Genomic DNA, 23,043 nt, shown 5'->3' with positions numbered 1-23,043 from the left:
TTGTATTGCGTTACAGTTTCATTACAGTTTCAGTTACATAAGCTTCCATTCCAATATTCTACTTATGTATGTTATAATGTTCAATTGTTGTGTACTTTGACATTGTATAGAATCAGCCCAAGCAGTATACCTGCCGTCTCTAGTTTGTATTAGTTGTATGTCGGGACGACATACGTTAGCGTCGCCGAGCTCTCAGTAGTAGTACCAGTTCCTAGTAACCAGTTACCAGTAACCAGTGTACCAGTAGATGACTCACTACCAACCATCTGTGTGAATCATTGACTGTATTCATATTGCTGCTGACCATAGCAGGATTTCAAACACCCTCACCCGTAGGCACTCATGAGTCAGTCAAAATAGGGAGCAGAGAGAGGCAGGTCGGCTGTTGGTGCCTTCCCATACTTTCCGTTATATTATATGTACTACCAGCCTACGTGAGTACAGTGGACCCCCGCATAACGATTACCTCCGAATGCGACCAATTATGTAAGTGTATTTATGTAAGTGCGTTTGTACGTGTATGTTTGGGGGTCTGAAATGGACTAATCTACTTCACAATATTCCTTATGTTAACAAATTCGGTCAGTACTGGCACCTGAACATACATCTGGAGTGAAAAAATATCGTTAACCGGGGGTCCACTGTATTCTTACCCCATCCGCGTTTCGAAAACCCACATGACAAATGGTGGCACCGGTGTGGGCGTGGATTTAAGGGTATTTCAGACGTCAGAAGACTGTTTGTGGGGAGCCGGCAGGTCAAAGGTGAACCGTCCGCCACCTCCAGCTAATCACTACCCTCACTCACCTCCACCCTGTACTCCAGCCTGGACAGCACTGATAAATGATGATAAAAGTTTGTCTAATCTAACAGCAAATGCACTCAACGATTCATTAGTCATGGGTGTAGCATTCACTAGTTCCCTAAGAACGACATATGGATCAGCTGTTTTTACTGGTACGAGGAAAGAACGAATCAGTTCCTCATATTGTGATCACTTAGTAAGATTCCTGAAGTCTCGCATATCAAGGAGATCAACAACATGAACAGCAGCAGGGGACCGATGAAGAGCTTCTTTCACAAGTCTGATAAGACTTTCTTCTGAAGGAGGACCTTCAACTAGAGCATTAACACGAGAACGAATGGCAGTAAACCATGCTTCAAGACTATGTACATAGCCATTGAATAAAGGTAATGCATCAAGGGAATCACGAGTAAAACTATAGTATCTCAGTGTCTGGGTCGGTCTGTCAGTCGCTAAGGAACTGTGAGGGCTGATGACAGGAGCAGCAGTAGCCTGAGAGGTCTGAGTGTCGACATTCACTAAAGTATCACTTGACGGTATGTGAGACATAATGGCAAAGAAGTTGCACAAGAACAAATAAGGCAAAAATAATGAACAATAAAAATGATATAAAATATTAAAATTAAAATAAAAGAGATGCAACTAATTCTGCAGAAGTAATAAAAAAAATATCTAAGATACACTGCAAGAGGAAGGACAACTCAATGTAAAGGACTGCTGGACAAGATAAAAAAAAATACATTGAAATTTACAAGTAAAAATATTACTGGAGACTGAATTAAATGCAAAATGAGCTGTCTGTACTCTTGCTAATAAAGAAATTAATTAATAAAACTGTAATTCAATGTAAAAGTATAAAATAAATTCACGAAATTGTAAGCAAAGAGAGATAACTGGGAAATTTAAATATTTTCTAAGAATGCATAAACAAAATTAAAATATAATGCAAAGACAACATGAGGAAAAATAATAAAATGAAAAACAAGACTCAAACAATAATGAACTGAGAATAATAATGCATAAAAATATCAATAAAAAAAATAATTCACTGCAGAACAAGTGCAACAAAATAATTCACTGCACAACAAGTGCAACAAAATAAGGTGTAGAAATAATCAATGCAGTAATAAAAGTTACACTGGGAAAATGTTGGTTAAAAAATAAAATAAAAATACAGGAAGGCCCCACTTATATGGCTGGTTAGGTTCCAGGCTACCGCCATAAAGCGGAAACCGCCGTAAAGTGGAACACCCTTTTTTTCCACTTACAAATGCATACAAACACTAGATAACAAGTTTACACTAACATATATTAAGTTAGCAATAAAACCAGGCATCAAAAAACAATAAAAAAGTACAATACACACATAGTGCACTCATTACTTACCTTAAAATATTTATAGTCTTAATCTAGGGTGAGACAAGTAGTATTTATTGTAAGAAATCAAGTGTGGTATGTATGGTAGTCAGCCAGGCTACCATACCAGGCCACCCCACCCACACATACAATTCTATGATATTTAAGCATCCCAGAGCAATAAAATGTATATACAGTTCACTCATTACTTACCTTAAAATATAGGGTGAGATGAGTAGTATTTATTGTAAAAAATCAAGTGTGGTATGTATGGTAGTCAGCCGGGCTACCATACCAGGCCAACCCACCTACACATAATATTCTATTACATTTAAGCATCCCAGAGCGATAAAATGTATATACAGTTCACTCATTACTTACCTTAAAATATTTGTAGTCTTAATGTAGGGTCAGGAGTAAGTAAATGAGATAAAACGAATAAATGAGAGAGAGAAAGAATGAGTGCATGAGAGAGGACAGGCGTAGAGTTATGTAAACAAACCAGGCGAAGGTAAGTTTTGTAAACGAAGTGTACACGTCTGGTTTGTGTACAAGTTACATTGTGTACAGGTTGTCTCTACATTGATAAGGTAGAATAAATAAAGAAGAACACGCCCATTCTCATGTAACATCATTTTGAGAAGAAATGATGCTCTGAGTGAAGGCAATGGAAATAAGTCACTCTGACTTTTTTGGGTTATCCTAGGTTCTCTACACATATGTTGTTATGTATGATAATCTATGTAACTGTATTTGTGTATACCTGAATAAACTTACTTACATACATACGAAAGGAATAATTTTCTACAGTTACCCCCAGTAACACATTTTCTCTTATGTTAGATTAGAGAAAATGTTATTCTTGGCATCACTTGTACAAGTTATCTGGCTACCACATCTCATATTTATGTTTATTTATTCTATTGTAGGGTGTATATATCATCTTTTTATGTTATGTATCGTGTTTATTATATAATTTTGAAAAAAATATCATGGATGGATTAATGAAAATGTGTATATTAACGTAATATACAACATTTAATGAGACTCGGTGATTATTATCATTATTATTATTAGCATTTCTAATATGGCGTCACTTGTGCAAGTCGTCTGCTACCACATCTCATATTTATGTTTATTTATTCTATTGTGGGGTGTATTTATCATCTTTTTATGTTATGTATCGTGTTTATTATATAATTTTGAAAAAATATCATAGATGGATTAATGAAAATGTGTATTTAACGTAATATACGACATTTAAATGAGACTCGATGATTATTATTATCATTACTAATATGACGTCTGGAGACATAAGACACTCTTACTGATTTTAATGTGTACCTGCACGCCAGCACAGTATGTAAGTTTATTTAAGTACAGGTATACATAAGTATAATTATCAGAGTATATATAAAATATGAAATAACTTTTAAAAACATTTGAAATTTTGGAGTTTCCAGACAAAATGGAGAGACTTAGTGCTTACTGAGCTCACGAAGAATGTAAACAAACAGGGTGGGGCGCGGTGACCGTATTAGAAAGTCAGGTGGGGGGAGCCGTATAGCGAGTTTTGGTCATAATTTGAAATGACCGTATTAGCGGAACGCCGTAAAGTGAAACGCCATAAAGCGGGGCCCTCCTGTATGAAGAAAAACTGATTGAACACTTTAACTCTTAATTGTAAATTAGACAAAACAACTTACTCAAACAGAGTAAAGAAAACACTTTACGTTAAAAAAGTAATTGAAATTACACTAAGAGTGAATTTGTTCAAAGAAATATGAAAAATATGAATGAAAATAAAACAAGAAACAAAACTAGAAGTGTAACACTTACAAGTGGCGGGGCACACACAATATATTCACTTATTCATTTTTTTAGTATATTCTTACAACAAAATCTTGCTGTGACTGATACGACAAAAATTGCTGGCAAAAATAATGGTACACAAGTCTGCGAAAAGATCAGGGAATGAGACACTGCTGGTGTACGAAAAAAAGACACACATAGAAATAAATGGATAATTTGGTCCTGGGTGAATATCACTGCATGAACTACAATGACAAATACTGGAGAATACAATGCTGAAAGAATACAAGATAAAAAAAAATGAATTACTTCACACGGAGTGTCTGACTGGTACACTACAGAATAATACTTACTACAGACAGAGAGTAGTATAAAAAAAAAACACAGATAAAAAATTATATGAGATGAGCGATAACACTGAAAAATATTGCAAAAATAATGAGTCAAAGAAACACTGAGTCTACACTGAAAACACAAGGTTTAGAGTACACAAGAAATTCACTGGAAAGTCTCACACACGCAAATGTCTTTAAATGCAGGAAAATGTCTCTTGAAAATTGTCACTGAAGTCTGGAGTAGAAGACGGGATGACTAGTGATGAGGGGAAGGTTGTCCTGCGGGTGATGATGCCTACACTCACACTGTCGTCGGAAGAAATGCGCTTTCTCAGTGAACTCACATAACTGGCTTTATCGTTGGCGCTCAGCTACAATCTCTTGACCAATTATGTGAGCCAAAACAGTACTAGGACCCAGTACAAGGGTGCAAACAGCCACAGGTAGATGAGGTGAATAGTGGCGGGTGGTGGTGGAGGGCAGCGGAACAAGCTGGCCCTGTGCGCTCTCACTGCCACGCACTTCTCATTACGCACAAGGCGGCGTAACTAAATCACAATGCCACAGGGATGATGAAGACCACTCTTACCAGCATCCAAGCACAAGCGATATATGAGACAATACTTCAGAGGAACTTGCGTGGCTTACTCCTCTCTCTCAGCTGGGTTAGGAAGCTGGGTTGGCTGACTGGCTTAACCCACGAGAATGGCTGACTGGAAGACGTGTAACGATGCACACAGCACGAAGGAGCAGGTGGATGACAGGAGACAGGCTGGATGATAGGCTGACTGGCGTTCACTTCCACAGTCTGGCTTACTGACTGGCTTAATTGCAAAATCCGGGTCAACCCCTCGGAGATTGAAGCAATTAGCACACGAACTAAGCCAGGAAGCTTGAAAAACGGCTGCAACAGGCTTGCAGGCTTGAGTACACAGGGTGGAGAAGAGTGAGGGTAGCGAGTAGCTGAAGGTGGCGGACGGTTCACCTTTGACCTGCCGGCTCCCCACAAACAGTCTTCTAACGTCTGAAATACCCTTAAATCCATGCCCACACCGGTGCCACCATTTGTCATGTGGGTTTTCGAAACGGGGATGGGGTAAGAATACTCACGTAGGCTGGTAGTACGTATAATGTAACGGAAAGTATGGGAAGGCACCAACAGCCGACCTGCCTCTCTCTGCTCCCTATCTTGACTGACTCATGAGTGCCTACGGGCGAGGGTGTTTGAAATCCTGCTATGGTCAGCAGCAATATGAATACAGTCAATGATTCACACAGACGGTTGGTAGTGAGTCATCTACTGGTACACTGGTTACTGGTAACTGGTTACTAGGAACTGGTACTACTACTGAGATCACAGTACCTGTAGCTCAGGATCTCACAGTACCTGTAGCTTAGTGACCTCACAGTACCTGTAGCTTAGTGACCACAGTACCTGTAGCTTAGTGACCTCACAGTACCTGTAGCTTAGTGACCTCACAGTACCTGTAGCTTAGTGACCTCACAGTACCTGTAGCTTAGTGACCTCACAGTACCTGTAGCTTAGTGACCTCACAGTACCTGTAGCTTAGTGACCTCACAGTACCTGTAGCTTAGTGACCTCAAAGTACCTGTAGCTCAGGACCTCACAGTATCTAGCTTAGTGACCTCATAGTACCTGTAGCTTAGTGACCTCACAGTACCTGTAGCTTAGTGACCTCACAGTACCTGTAGCTTAGTGACCTCACAGTACCTGTAGCTTAGTGACCTCACAGTACCTGTAGCTTAGTGACCTCACAGTATCTGTAGCTTAGTGACCTCACAGTACCTGTAGCTTAGTGACCTCACAGTACCTGTAGCTCAGGACCTCACAGTACCTGTAGCTTAGTGACCTCACAGTACCTGTAGCTTAGTGACCTCACAGTACCTGTAGCTTAGTGACCTCACAGTACCTGTAGCTCAGGACCTCACAGTACCTGTAGCTTAGTGACCTCACAGTACCTGTAGCTTAGTGACCTCACAGTACCTGTAGCTTGGTGACCTCACAGTACCTGTAGCTCAGGACCTCACAGTACCTGTAGCATAGTGACCTTACAGTACCTGTAGCTCAGGACCTCACAGTACCTGTAGCTTAATGACCTCACAGTACCTGTAGCTTAGTGACCTCACAGTACCTGTAGCTTAGTGACCTCACAGTACCTGTAGCTTAGTGACCTCACAGTAAATGTAGCTTAGGGACCTCACAGTACCTGTTGCTTAGTGACCTCACAGTACCTGTAGCCCAGGACCTCACAGTACCTGTAGCCCAGGATCTCACAGTACCTGTAGCTTAGTGACCTCATAGTACCTGTAGCTTAGTGACCTCATAGTACCTGTAGCTCAGGGACCTCACAGTACCTGTAGCCGAGGACCTCACAGTACCTGTAGCTCAGGGACCTCACAGTACCTGTAGCCAGGGACCTCACAGTACCTGTAGCTCAGGGACCTCACAGTACCTGTAGCTCAGGGACCTCACAGTACCTGTAGCCCAAAACCTCACAGTACCTGTAGCTCAGGGACCTCACAGTACCTGTAGCCCAAAACCTCACAGTACCTGTAGCTCAGGGACCTCACAGTACCTGTAGCCCAGGACCTCACAGTACCTGTAGCTTAGTGACCTTACAGTACCTGTAGCTTAGTGACCTCATAGTACCTGTAGCTCAGGGACCTCACAGTACCTGTAGCTCAGGGACCTCACAGTACCTGTAGCCCAGGACCTCACAGTACCTGTAGCTCAGGGACCTCACAGTACCTGTAGCTCAGGGACCTCACAGTACCTGTAGCCCAGGACCTCACAGTACCTGTAGCTTAGTGACCTCACAGTACCTGTAGCTTAGTGACCTCATAGTACCTGTAGCTCAGGGACCTCACAGTACCTGTAGCCCAGGACCTCACAGTACCTGTAGCTCAGGGACCTCACAGTACCTGTAGCTCAGGGACCTCACAGTACCTGTAGCCCAGGACCTCACAGTACCTGTAGCTCAGGGACCTCACAGTACCTGTAGCCCAGGACATCACAGTACCTGTAGCTTAGTGACCTCACAGTACCTGTAGCTTAGTGACCTCACAGTACCTGTAGCTTAGTGACCACAGTACCTGTAGCTTAGTGACCTCACAGTACCTGTAGCTTAGTGACCTCACAGTACCTGTAGCTTAGTGACCTCACAGTACCTGTAGCTTAGTGACCTCACAGTACCTGTAGCTTAGTGACCTCACAGTACCTGTAGCTTAGTGACCTCACAGTACCTGTAGCTTAGTGACCTCAAAGTACCTGTAGCTCAGGACCTCACAGTATCTAGCTTAGTGACCTCATAGTACCTGTAGCTTAGTGACCTCACAGTACCTGTAGCTTAGTGACCTCACAGTACCTGTAGCTTAGTGACCTCACAGTACCTGTAGCTTAGTGACCTCACAGTACCTGTAGCTTAGTGACCTCACAGTATCTGTAGCTTAGTGACCTCACAGTACCTGTAGCTTAGTGACCTCACAGTACCTGTAGCTCAGGACCTCACAGTACCTGTAGCTTAGTGACCTCACAGTACCTGTAGCTTAGTGACCTCACAGTACCTGTAGCTTAGTGACCTCACAGTACCTGTAGCTCAGGACCTCACAGTACCTGTAGCTTAGTGACCTCACAGTACCTGTAGCTTAGTGACCTCACAGTACCTGTAGCTTGGTGACCTCACAGTACCTGTAGCTCAGGACCTCACAGTACCTGTAGCATAGTGACCTTACAGTACCTGTAGCTCAGGACCTCACAGTACCTGTAGCTTAATGACCTCACAGTACCTGTAGCTTAGTGACCTCACAGTACCTGTAGCTTAGTGACCTCACAGTACCTGTAGCTTAGTGACCTCACAGTAAATGTAGCTTAGGGACCTCACAGTACCTGTTGCTTAGTGACCTCACAGTACCTGTAGCCCAGGACCTCACAGTACCTGTAGCCCAGGATCTCACAGTACCTGTAGCTTAGTGACCTCATAGTACCTGTAGCTTAGTGACCTCATAGTACCTGTAGCTCAGGGACCTCACAGTACCTGTAGCCGAGGACCTCACAGTACCTGTAGCTCAGGGACCTCACAGTACCTGTAGCCAGGGACCTCACAGTACCTGTAGCTCAGGGACCTCACAGTACCTGTAGCTCAGGGACCTCACAGTACCTGTAGCCCAAAACCTCACAGTACCTGTAGCTCAGGGACCTCACAGTACCTGTAGCCCAAAACCTCACAGTACCTGTAGCTCAGGGACCTCACAGTACCTGTAGCCCAGGACCTCACAGTACCTTTAGCTTAGTGACCTTACAGTACCTGTAGCTTAGTGACCTCATAGTACCTGTAGCTCAGGGACCTCACAGTACCTGTAGCTCAGGGACCTCACAGTACCTGTAGCCCAGGACCTCACAGTACCTGTAGCTCAGGGACCTCACAGTACCTGTAGCTCAGGGACCTCACAGTACCTGTAGCCCAGGACCTCACAGTACCTGTAGCTTAGTGACCTCACAGTACCTGTAGCTTAGTGACCTCATAGTACCTGTAGCTCAGGGACCTCACAGTACCTGTAGCCCAGGACCTCACAGTACCTGTAGCTCAGGGACCTCACAGTACCTGTAGCTCAGGGACCTCACAGTACCTGTAGCCCAGGACCTCACAGTACCTGTAGCTCAGGGACCTCACAGTACCTGTAGCCCAGGACATCACAGTACCTGTAGCTCAGGGACCTCACAGTACCTGTAGCCCAGGACCTCACAGTACCTGTAGCTCAGGGACCTCACAGTACCTGTAGCCCAGGACCCCAGGACAGTGTCTTCCATTGCAGACACTGCAAGGCTCCAGGCGGACATCAACCGAATCTTTCAGTGGGCTGCAGAAAACAATATGAAGTTCAACGATGAGAAATTTCAATTACTCAGATATGGTAAACACGAGGAAATTAAATCTTCATCAGAGTACAAAACAAATTCTGGCCACAAAATAGAGCGAAACACCAACGTCAAAGACCTGGGAGTGATCATGTTGGAGGATCTCACCTTCAAGGACCATAACATTGTATCAATCGCATCTGCTAGAAAAATGACAGGATGGATAATGAGAACCTTCAAAACTAGGGAGGCCAAGCCCATGATGACACTCTTCAGGTCACTTGTTCTATCTAGGCTGGAATATTGCTGCACACTAAGAGCACCTTTCAAGGCAGGTGAAATTGTTGACCTAGAAAATGTACAGAGAACCTTCAAGGCGCGCATAACGGAGATAAAACACCTCAATTACACGGAGTGCTTGAGGTTCCTAAAACTGTATTCCTTGGAACGCACGCGGGAGAGATACATGATTATATACACCTGGAAAATCCTAGAGGGACTAGTACCGAACTTGCACACGAAAATCACTCACTATGAAAGCAAAAGACTTGGCAGACGATGCAACATTCCCCCAATGAAAAGCAGGGGTGTCACTAGCACGTTAAGAGACCATACAATAAGTGTCAGCGGCCCAAAACTGTTCAACTGCCTCCCAGCATACACAAGGGGGATTACCAACAGACCCCTGGCAGTCTTCAAGCTGGCACTGGGCAAGCACCTAAAGTCGGTTCCTGACCAGTCGGGCTGTGGCTCGTACGTTAGTTTGCGTGCAGCCAGCAGCAACAGCCTGGTTGATCAGGCTCTGATCCACCAGGAGGCCTGGTCACAGACCGGGCCGCGGGGGCGTTGACCCCCGGAACTCTCTCCAGGTAAACTCCAGGTAAACTCCAGGTACCTGTAGCTCAGGGACCTCACAGTACCTGTAACTCAGGGACCTCACAGTACCTGTAGCCCAGGACCTCACAGTACTTGTAGCTCAGGGACCTCACAGTACCTGTAGCCCAGGACCTCACAGTACCTGTAGCTCAGGGACCTCACAGTACCTGTAGCCCAGGACCTCACAATACCTGTAGCTCAGGGACCTCACAGTACCTGTAGCCCAGGACCTCACAGTACCTGTAGCTTAGGGACCTCACAGTACCTGTAGCCCAGGACCTCAGTACCTGCAGCCCAGGAACCTCACAGTACCTGTAGCCCAGGGGCCTTGCAGTACCTGTAGCCTAGTAACCTCACAGTACCTGTAGCCCAGGGGCCTCATAATACCTGTAGTCCAGGGACTTCACAGTACCTGTAGCTTAGGGACCTCACAGTACCTGTAGCCCAAGGACCTCAGTACCTGCAGCCCAGTAACCTCACAGTACCTGTAGCCCAGGGGTCTCATAATACCTGTAGCCCAGGGACTTCACAGTACATGTAGCCCATGGGACTCATAGTACCTGTAGCCCAGGGAGCTCATTACCTGCAGCCCAGTAACCTCACAGTACCTGTAGTCCAGGGAACCTCACAATACCTATAGCCCAGGGATATCACAGTACCTGTTGCCAGGTACCTCACAGTACCTCCAGCCCAAGGACCTCACAGTACCTGTAGCCCAGGGACCTCCCAGTACCTGTATCTAGCCAAGGGACCTCACAGTACCTGTAGTTCAGGTACCTCACAGTAGCTGTAGCCCTAGGACCTCACAGTATCTGTAGGGTAGGGACCTCACAGTACCTGTAGGGTAGGGACCTCACAGTACCTGTAGGGTAGGGACCTCACAGTACCTGTAGGGTAGGGACCTCAGAGTACCTGTAGCCCTTTAATCTCACAGTACATGTAGCCCAGGGACCTCACAGTACCTGTAGCCCAGGGACCTCCCAGTACCTGTATCTGGCCAAGGGACCTCACAGTACCTGTAGTCCAGGTACCTCACAGTAGCTGTAGCCCTAGGACCTCAAAGCACCTGTAGGGTAGGGACCTCACAGTGCCTGTAGGGTAGGGACCTCACAGTACCTGTAGCCCTTTAATCTCACAGTACATGTAACCCAGGGACCTCACAGTACCTGTAGATGAAGGACTTCACAGTACCTGTAGCTAAGAGATCTCTCAGTACCTGTAGCCCAGGGACCTCACAGTACCTATAGCCTAGGGACCTCACAGTATGTGTAGCCCAGGGACCTCACAGAGCCTGTAGCCTAAGGAGCTCACAGTACCACCCTAGATGGTTCATGTCTACCAACATAACAGGAGGATAGTACCACCCAAGATAGTTCATGTCTACCAACATAACAGGAGAATAGTACCACCCAGGATGGTTCATGTCTACCAACATAACAGGAGGATAGTACCACTCAAGATGGTTCATGTCTACCAACATAACAGGAGAATAGTACTACCCAGGATGGTTCATGTCTACCAACAGGAGGATAGTATCACCCTGGATGGTTCTTATCTACCAACGTAACAGGACGATAGTACCACCCTGGACAGTTCATGTCTACCAACATGACAGGAGGCTAGTACCACCCTGGATGGTTCATTTCTACCAACATAACAGGATAGTAACACCCTGGATGGTTCATGTCTATGAACATAACAGGAGGATAGTACCACCCTGGATGGTTCATGTCTACCAACATGACAGAAGGATAGTACCACCCTGGATGGTTCATGTCTACCAACATGACAGAAGGATAGTACCACCCTGGATGGTTTTTGCCTACTAACATGACAGGAGGATAGTATTACCCTGGATGGTTCATGTCTATTAACATGACAGGAGGATAGTACCACCCTGGATGGTTCTTATCTACCAACATAACAGGAGGATAGTACTACCTTGGATGGTTCATATTTACCAGCATGACAGGAGGATAGTACTACCCTGAATGGTTTGTATCTACCAACATGACAGGAGGATAGTACTACCCTGGATGGTTCATAATTACCAACATGACAGGAGGATAGTACTACCCTGAATGGTTTGTATCTACCAACATGACAGGAGAATAGTACTACCCTGGATGGTTCATAATTACCAACATGACAGGAGGATAGTACTACCCTGGATGGTTTGTATCTACCAACATGACTTGATAGTACTGCCCTGGATGGTTTGTGTCTACCAACATGACAGGAGGATAGTACTACCCTGGATGGTTCATATCTATCAACATGACAGGAGGATAGTACTACCCTGGATGGTTCAAAACTACCAACATGACAGAAAGATAGTACTACCCTGGATGGTTCTTATCTACCAACATGACAGGAGGATAGTACCACTCTGGATGGTTCTTATCTACCAACATGACAGGAGGATAGTACCACCCTGGATGGTCTTATCTACCAACTCACAAAGTTGAAGCAGAAGTTGCTAAGATTAATGTGCTAACAATCCTGCCAGAGTGCAAAATATTTAACAAGCTACCATTCCACACTCCCATTTCACCCAGTAGGATCTAGAAGTGTTGGATTGATGACTGATTCTCTTACCTTGGAACAAGAAGAGTCATAATAGAAGTAACTGATGACTGACTCTCTCACCTTGGAACAAGAAGAGTAGTAATAGAAGTAACAATCATTGTTCTTGGACACAGCCGTCTTCTCACCCATTCTAATCTGCACATACAAAAAAGTCTTAATTTTTTTCAATATATAATGTAGTGGATACATGATAATTATAATAATAGTCAATATGTTGACCTTCCTTCATATGTATCCTGCCTGGTGACCTTCATTTATATGCATCCTGCCTGGTGACCTTCATTTATATGCATCCTGCCTGGTGACCTTCCTTTATATGTATCCTGCCTGGTGACCTTCATTTGTATATATCTTGCCTGGTGACCTTCATTTATATGTATCCTGCCTGGTGACCTTCATTTATATGCATCCTGCCTGGTGACCTTCCTTTATATGTATCCTGCCTGGTGACCTTCATTTGTATATATCTTGCCTGGTGACCTTCATTTATATGTATCCTGCCTGGTGACCTTCATTTATATGCATCCTGCCTGGTGACCTTCATTTATATGTATCCTGCCTGGTGATCTTCATTTGTATATATCTTGCCTGGTGACCTTCCTTTATAAGTAATTTGTAATAATTTAGGGTTACGAATTAATCTAAGTTTGCCCGAAATGCCTAGCCTTGCTAGGTGTTCTAGTGGCCCCCTCTGTAATTAGTATTTTATTACATGTAAACCACACAATAACCAAAATCTGTAAACCCTACATTGTAATCCTTATAGAGAATAAACTGATTTGATTTGATTTGAAGTATCCTGCCTGGTGATCTTCCTTTATATGTATCCTGCCTGGTGACATTCCTTTATATGTATCCTGCCTGGTGACCTTCCTTTGTATATATCTTGCCTGGTGACCTTCCTTTATATGTATCCTGCCTGGTGACCTTCATTTATATGTATCCTGCCTGGTGACCTTCATTTATATGTATCCTGCCTAGTGACCTTCATTTATATGTATCCTGCCTGGTGACCTTCATTTATATGTATCCTGCCTAGTGACCTTCATTTATATGTATCCTGCCTAGTGACCTCCATTTATATGTATCCTGAATAGTGACCTTCATTTATATGTATCCTGCCTGGTGACCTTCATTTATATGTATCCTGCCTGTTGACCTTCATTTACATGTATCCTGCTTGGTGACCTTCATTTATATGTAACCTGCCTAGTGACCTTCATTTATATGTATCCTGCCTAGTGACCTTCATTTATATGTATTCTGCCTAGTGACCTTCATTTACATGTATCCTGCCTAGTGGCCTTCATTTACATGTATCCTGCTTGGTGACCTCCATTTATATGTAACCTGCCTAGTGACCTTCATTTGTGTGCCCTCTCCTATATTACACTTGCATTCCATTTGGTATTTATAATCACAGGAATGATTGGTCACGGTTTACAGCATCCCAATAACTGAATCAGAACTATTAACCCTTTGACTGTTTTCGACGTATAAATACGTCTTACTAGCCAATGTTTCTGACGTATATATACTCAATAATTCTAGCGGCTTCAAATCAAGCGGGAGAAAGCTGGTAGGCTCACATGTGAGAGAATGGGTCTGTGTGGTCAGTGTGCACCACATAAAAAAAATCCTGCAGCACACATTGCGTAATGAGAAAAAAAAAACTCTGATCTTTTTTTGGAATAAAACGCCGACTTTGAGATGTATTTTCGTATAGTATTTATCGTTGTATTCGCGTTTTCATGGTCTTAGGTGATAAAATGTTAAACATATTACAGAAATAGAGATGATTTTCATTACTTTGACGATGAAAACGACCTTGAAACTGAGCTCAAAGTAGCGGAAATGTTCGATTTTTACCAATGTTCAGGAGTAAATAAATCACACCACACGTCCAATACACGTCAACTGGGGAGTCTAATATTCTTTCACTAGTGCACTGATATTATTTATACCATTTTTACAATAATGCAGTAGTCTGCATAACAGTAAATTTTGTATTTTTTTGTATGAATAAAAAATCAAAATAGAAAGCAATAATAATATAAGAGGAGCCTAGAGATGTGACTAATGAACAGAGCATATGTTATTTTAGTGCCAAGAATGTCTACCTTGTTTATTCTGGACCCTATTTTGAAATTGGCATCTTTTTTAGTTTGCGTGAAATTGGCCAAATTGCCAATTTCTGACCACCATATTGGGTAGTCCAAATTAGTAAATGGGAGGTTTCTTATACTCAGCTGATAGATAAAATGGAGTTCTAAAGAAATAGCTATGAGTTTGGTCAACTGGAACAATGGAATTGGCTGAAAATAGGGCTCAAAGCCGGCGAAATCGCCGATACGCTTATGTCGCCGAGACCGCTAAATTCGCGGGAGCATAATTCCATGAGTTTTCGACCAAATTTCGAACTTTTGGTGTCATTACCATCGGGAAAAGATTCTCTATCATTTCATAAGAAAAAATAATTTTTTTTTTTTTCAAAAATTGAGCGACATAGAATGACAGTTTCAGAGAGGGGCCTGAAACAGTCAAAGGGTTAAAAACCATAAAACAGACTGTGGATGTAGGAGCCTTACCCGTCCTTAGGAAAATCTGCAAAAATCAAATATTTCTCCTACTTTGAGCTCAAGTTCATATTACTTCTGGTACTGAAACTAACCCAAATCATATCTGTTTCAATAGTACGTCTTTTATTCCATCAAATGATACCAAGAAACAGCCAATAAAACTGTAAAAGCCATCCTAGAAAACAACTCAAATTTGCAATTTCAAACCAAACACAAGGTCAAGGTTTTACTTTTCCCATCATGAACTGCATAAGACAGAATTTTTTACACTGTGCACAATGAAAGGGTTAAAATAAAATTGGTCAAAAAACAAATAAGAAAAACTTCCCTTTAAAATTCAATGACAATTGTCTTCCCTTTACTCTCTGTCCAGTGCACACTAGTGGTGTGCTAAGTATTGGTATTGGCTATTTTTATAATATCAGTAATGAAAAAAGTTGCCAATACTTTTAAAATATTGACATTACACGATTAAAAATATCGAAATGAACACTTTACCTCATGATAGTCAGGGTTACTCACACGCACTAGGAGCTGTGACTCAACCCCTTCAACCACATATAGGTGAGTACACACCCACGAATACATTACACAACTTTATAAGTTTAACTTAACACTTCCTCAGCAAAGACTTTGTTCAGGACACTCCCCAACTCTTCAAAGTCAAAACTTAATATACATAAAATATGCTAATACTACTGTACATACTACATTTACAGGACAATTAATTCTAATATCAATCCTGTCCTGACACTCTTTCTGGACAGTTGCAAAAGAACTCATAGGCATAATACTAGACACAAAATTCTTTTATGATATTCCCTGTGTCCAACTCAACCTGTGTAAAAACTAAATGTGCATTAAAGGACCTAAAATCTGGAACTCTCTGCCTGAAGATTACAGAGGCTCCCTCACTGTCTGCTACAACATACACTCACACAACATACACTCACTACTGACTCTCATACACATCATACATTCACTCCTCACTCTCATACACATCATACACTCACTCCTGACTCTCATACACATCATACACCCACTCCTGACTCTCATACACATCATACATTCACTCATCACTCTCATACATATCATACACTCACTCCTGACTCTCATACACATCATACACCCACTCCTGACTCTCATACACATCATACATTCACTCCTGACTCTCATACACATCATACATTCACTCCTGGCTCTCATACACATCATACACTCACTCCTGACTCTCATACACATCACACACTCATTCCTGACTCTCATACACACCATACACTCACTCCTGACTCTCATACACATCATACATTCACTCCTGACTCTCATACACATCATACACTCACTCCTGACTCTCATACACATCATACACTCACTCCTGACTCTCATACACACCATACACTCACTCCTGACTCTCATACACACCATACACTCACTCCTGACTCTCATACACATCATACACTCACTCCTGACTCTCATACACACCATACACTCACTCCTGACTCTCATACACATCATACACTCACTCCTGACTCTCATACACATCATACACTCACTCCTGACTCTCATACACATCATACACTCACTCCTGACTCTCATACACATCATACACTCACTCCTGACTCTCATACACATCATACACTCACTCCTGACTCTCATACACACCATACACTCACTCCTGACTCTCATACACATCATACACTCACTCCTGACTCTCATACACACCATACACTCACTCCTGACTCTCATACACATCATACACTCACTCCTGACTCTCATACACATCATACACTCACTCCTGACTCTCATACACATCATACACTCACTCCTGACTCTCATACACATCATACACTCACTCCTGACTCTCATACACAACATACACTCACTCCTGACTCTCATACACACCATACACTCACTCCTGACTCTCATACACATCATACACTCACTCCTGACTCTCATACACTCACTACTCAGATTTAGATTCTTTATTTCTTTGCAAGGTTACAATGGGATTGACATATTGTAGGGAGTCTTATTTACTTAGATAGTTTACAGTGTGTAATTACAATAAAGATTTGCAGTGCAAAGAGAGCCACTATCATGCCTAGGCATTACGGGCAGACTAAAATTAATGGGTTACAGACTAACTCAATACTAGACAAGTAGATCATAGTTTGTTAAAATTGAACATCTGTTTTTATATATAGCAAACAGTAAATTGACTTAAATTATAATATGGGAATAATACAATGGGACAAGTTGAAAGTAGTATACAGGTTGTATATATCAATCGTAAAATGACTAAATTACGATATGGGAATATTACATGGGTCGTGTTGAAAGTAGTTTACAAGAGTATTAGATTGGTACAACTGAGTATAAGTCAGAACAATTTTGTGCAGGTATTGATTTTTTACAATGTAGTACAGTGGACCCCGGACATTCGATGGCATCGACATTCGATAAATCCGACATTCGATGCATTTTAACGCAAAAATTTCGCCTCAACATTTGATCGAAAACCCGCTATTCGATACAATTCGTATGAGACGTGTCCACGTGTGGCCTGAACTGCCCCATGTATGCCAGTGTTTACAAGCCAGTCAGTGTGCGCGCATCTAAGGATACATTCGGTACATTCCATATTAACCATATTATCACTGTTTTTGGTGCTTGTTTCTGCAAAATAAGTCACCATGGGTCCCAAGAAAGCTTCTAGTGCCAACCCTTCGAGAAAAAAGGTGCTAATGACTATTGAAATGAAGAAAGAGATAATTGCAAAGTATGAAAGTGGAGTGCGTGTGTCGGAGCTTGCCAGGTTGTATAGTAAACCCCAATCAACCATCTCTACTATAGTGAGCAGGAAAATGGCAATCAAGGAAGCTGTTGTTGTAAAAGGTGCAACTTTGTTTTCAAAACAGAGATCGCTAGTGTTAGAAGATGTTGAGAGACTGTTATTGTTAAGGGGATTCCCCTTCTAAACACTAACACCATCCACACTCTCCACTCCTCCCATCCCATCAATCATCACCAGATCTTCATTAAAGGTAAGTGTCAATTATTCTATTGTTATTAATCTATTGTTATTGTAATTATTCCATTGCATTAACTTAATATTTCATGTGGTAAATTTTTTTTTTTCATACTTTTGGGTGTCTTGCATGGATTAATTTGATTTCCATTATTTCTTATGTGGAAAATTAATTCGACTTTCGATATTTTTGACATTCGATGAGCTCTCAGGAACAGATTAATATCGAATGTCGGGGGTCCACTGTATTAGGTAATGTAATGAACTTGGAACATCTAGTTTTGAAGTCTTAAGATTTGGGTGAGTAACACTGTGATCCGTACACATCATACACTCACTCCTGACTCTCATACACATCATACACTCACTCCTGACTCTCATACACATCATACACTCACTACTGACTTTCATATACTCACTATTGACTCTCATACACTCACTACTGACTCTCATACACTCACTATTGACTCTCATACACTCACTATTGACTCTCATACACTCACTACTGACTCTCATACACTCACTACTGACTCTCATACACTCACTACTGACTCATACACTCACTATTGACTCTCATACACTCACTACTGACTCATACACTCACTACTGACTCTCATACACTCACTACTGACTCTCATACACTCACTACTGACTCTCATACACTCACTATTGACTCTCATAAATTCACTACTGACTCACACACTCACTATTGACTCTCATACACTCACTACTGACTCATACACTCACTACTGACCCTCATACACATCAAACACTCACTCTTGAGTCTCATACAAATCATACTCACTACTGACTCTCATACACTCACTACTGACTCATACACTCACTCCTGACTCTCATACACTCACTCCTGACTCTCATACACTCACTCCTGACTCTCATACATTCACTACTGACTCTCATACATTCACTACTGACTCATACACTCACTATTAACTCTCATACACTCACTACTGACTCTCATACACTCACTATTGACTCTCATGCACTCACTACTGACTCATACGCTCACTACTGACTCATACACTCACTATTAACTCTCATACACTCACCACTGACTCTCATACACTCACTATTGACTCTCATACACTCACTACTGACTCATACACTCACTAATGACTCTCATACATTCACTAGTGACTCATACACTCACTATTGACTCACATACACTCACTACTGACTCATACACTCACTACTGACTCTCATACACTCACTATTGACTCTCATACACTCACTACTGACTCATACACTCACTACTGACTCATACACTCACTACTGACTCATACACTCACTACTGACTCATATACTCACTACTGACACATACACTCACTATTAACTCTCATACACTCACTATTGACTCTCATACTCAATACTGACTCATACACTCACTATTGACTCTCATACACTCACTACTGACTCATACACTCACTACTGACTCATACACTCACTACTGACTCATATACTCACTACTGACTCATACACTCACTATTAACTCTCATACATTCACTATTGACTCTCATACTCACTACTGACTCATACACTCACTACTGACTCATACACTCACTACTGACCCATACACTCACTACTGACTCATACACTCACTACTGACTCATACACTCACTACTGACTCATACACTCACTACTGACTCATACACTCACTACTGACCCATACACTCACTACTGACCCATACACTCACTACTGACTCATACACTCACTACTGACTCTCATACACTCACTACTGACTCATACACTCACTACTGACTCTCATACACTCACTACTGTCTCATACACTCACTACTGACTCATACACTCACTACTGACTCATACACTCACTACTGACTCATACACTCACTACTGACTCATACACTCACTACTGACCCATACACTCACTACTGACCCATACACTCACTACTGACCCATACACTCACTACTGACTCATACACTCACTACTGACTCTCATACACTCACTACTGACTCATACACTCACTACTGACTCATACACTCACTACTGACCCATACACACACTACTGACTCATACACTCACTACTGACTCATACACTCACTACTGACTCATACACTCACTACTGACTCATACACTCACTAATAACTCATACACTCACTACTGGCTCATACACTCACTACTGACTCATACACTCACTACTGACTCTCATACACTCACTACTGACTCTCATACACTCACTACTGACTCATACACTCACTACTGACTCATACACTCACTACTGACTCATACACTCACTACTGACTCATACACTCACTACTGACTCATACACTCACTACTGACTCATACACTCACTACTGACTCATACACTCACTACTGACCCTCATACACATCAAACACTCACTCTTGAGTCTCATACAATCATACTCACTACTGACTCTCATACACACACTCTTGACTCATACGCCCACTCCTGACTCTCATACATTCACTACTGACTCTCATATATGGGATAAAGCACAAAAATCTTACCTAAAACGTAAAAAAAAATACCCACACCAAACAGCAAAAGATTATGTTGTGTAGTTGTTGTTTACGTTGTGGCAGCCATGACAGGGACCCCGACGATAACTGTCTTCCTCCTACCACTATTATTGTTGTTATTATTCCCATAACATCCTTAGTATTATTAATTTCTTCAATGTGTTAATATTTTGCAACTGTATTATAATTTTTGTAGATAACCTCGTTATAAATGATAGCTCAAATATTTTATACACCTCACAAAATAGCATTTACTGGCTTCTTGTTCTTTAATAACACAAATAATGTTAATTTAATCATTTATTTGACCATTGTTCTTTGTAAAAGTTATTTAGTCATTATAACTGGCTGTGAGGCGCTGTGTCAGTAATGGTCGTACAGCTCCAAAGATGTTCAGGAGGATTATGTTTGATCCAAGGTAAAGTAGGAGAGTTCAATTACCTTGCATCAAGATCCCCTGACTGGCATCAATGTTCCTACCTTGAAGGGAAAACCATAAAATATTTAGACGTAAAGCATTATTTACACTTATAGTCCCTCAGTCACACTTACTATCTGCCACATTTTGTGAAGAACAAAATACAATATAATATACAATAATATATGCAGTATACAATAATATATAATATAATATAACATAATATAATATAATACAATACAAATTTCTTAAAAAAATGCAAAAGCACAAGTTTTTTTATTAATAATAAATTACATAGAGATATGGACGTGCAAATATCTACGTTAACTTACAATTATATACATATACCATATACCAAATCGTGCATCGATACCATGCCTAACCCTTCTAGGGTAGGGTAGGTGCCTGAGCCCGAGCCTTTAGCTCATAAGACTGCCATTCCCATTAGCCTCCTTGGGGCGGGGATGGCAGACCAGAGAGGCCTAGCTTGTGGCTAGGCCTGGGGACAGTTGGTCCCAAAGATGAGGAGGTACTTGTGCCTCCTCCCATGGGAGACTTAGGTCTCAGACACTCCCTAAAGAGGGAGCCAAGGCCGGGCCACCACTTGGAAAAGGCCCGGGCCGGGAGAATACCGGCGAATATTTAATAATAATAATAATAACAAATCGTGCATCGATACCATGCCTAACCCTTCTAGGGTAGGGAAGGTGCCTGAGCCCGAGCCTTTAGCTCATAAGACTGTCATTCCCATTAGCCCCCTTGGGGCGGGGATGGCGGACCAGAGAGGCCTAGCTTGTGGCTAGGCCTGGGGACAGTTGGTCCCAAAGATGAGGAGGTACTTGTGCCTCCTCCCATGGGAGACCTAGGTCTCAGACACTCCCTAGAGAGGGAGCCAAGGCCGGGCCACCACTTGGAAAAGGCCCGGGCCGGGAGAATACCGGCTAATCTTTAATAATAATAACAAATCATGCCATCGACACCATGCCTAACCCTTCTAGGGTAGGGTAGGTGCCTGAGCCCGAGCCTTTAGCTCATAAGACTGTCATTCCCATTAGCCTCCTTGGGGCGGGGATGGCAGACCAGAGAGGCCTAGCTTGTGGCTAGGCCTGGGGACAGCTGGTCCCAAAGATGAGGAGGTACTTGTGCCTCCTCCCATGGGAGACTTAGGTCTCAGACACTCCCTAAAGAGGGAGCCAAGGCCGGGCCACCACTTGGAAAAGGCCCGGGCCGGGAGAATACCGGCGAATATTTAATAATAATAATAATAACAAATCATGCCATCGACACCATGCCTAACCCTTCTAGGGTAGGGTAGGTGCCTGAGCCCGAGCCTTTAGCTCATAAGACTGTCATTCCCATTTGCCCGCTTGGGACGGGGATGGCAGACCAGAGAGGCCTAGCTTGTGGCTAGGCCTGGTGACAGTTGGTCCCAAAGATGCGGAGGTACTTGTGCCTCCTCCCATGGGAGACTTAGGTCTCAGACACTCCCTAAAGAGGGAGCCAAGGCCGGGCCACCACTTGGACAAGGCCCGGGCCGGGAGAATACCGGCTAATCTTTAACTAACTAACTAACAAATCATGCCATCGACACCATGCCTAACCCTTCTAGGGTAGGGTAGGTGCCTGAGCCCCAGCCTTTAGCTCATAAGACTGTCATTCCCATTAGCCCCCTTGGGGCAGGGATGGCAGACCAGAGAGGCCTAGCTTGTGGCTAGGCCTGGGGACAGTTGGTCCCAAAGATGAGGAGGTACTTGTGCCTCCTCCCATGGGAGACTTAGGTCTCAGATACTCCCTAAAGAGGGAGCCAAGGCCGGGCCACCACTTGGACAAGGCCCGGGCCGGGAGAA

The 23,043-nt window shown here is 42.8% G+C and overlaps 1 protein-coding gene across 3 annotated transcripts in view; it reads right to left on the bottom strand.

The window, feature by feature from the left end:
* LOC128684230 (zinc finger CCCH domain-containing protein 11A) overlaps window positions 1-20,858 on the bottom strand; it is a 159,079-nt gene extending 138,221 nt beyond the window's left edge. Inside the window, exons 1-2 of one of the 3 annotated variants that reach the window (XM_070094054.1) lie at window positions 20,767-20,858; window positions 12,659-12,784 (exon numbers count right to left, since the gene is read on the bottom strand). In XM_070094054.1, the coding sequence (XP_069950155.1) occupies window positions 12,659-12,778 (120 nt within the window). In that variant the 5' untranslated portion in view covers window positions 12,779-12,784; window positions 20,767-20,858. The remainder of the gene's footprint in view (window positions 1-12,658; window positions 12,785-20,766) is intronic. The other 2 variants (XM_070094062.1, XM_070094068.1) reach the window with 2 other exon arrangements.
* Between the last annotated feature and the right edge of the window lie 2,185 nt (window positions 20,859-23,043).

Source organism: Cherax quadricarinatus, chromosome 4 (genome assembly GCF_038502225.1).
Source record: "Cherax quadricarinatus isolate ZL_2023a chromosome 4, ASM3850222v1, whole genome shotgun sequence".
In the NCBI taxonomy this organism is placed as follows: domain Eukaryota; kingdom Metazoa; phylum Arthropoda; class Malacostraca; order Decapoda; family Parastacidae; genus Cherax; species Cherax quadricarinatus.
The sequence above is the reverse complement of the archived record's forward strand: the minus strand, read 5'-3'. Positions and strand labels throughout refer to the sequence as shown.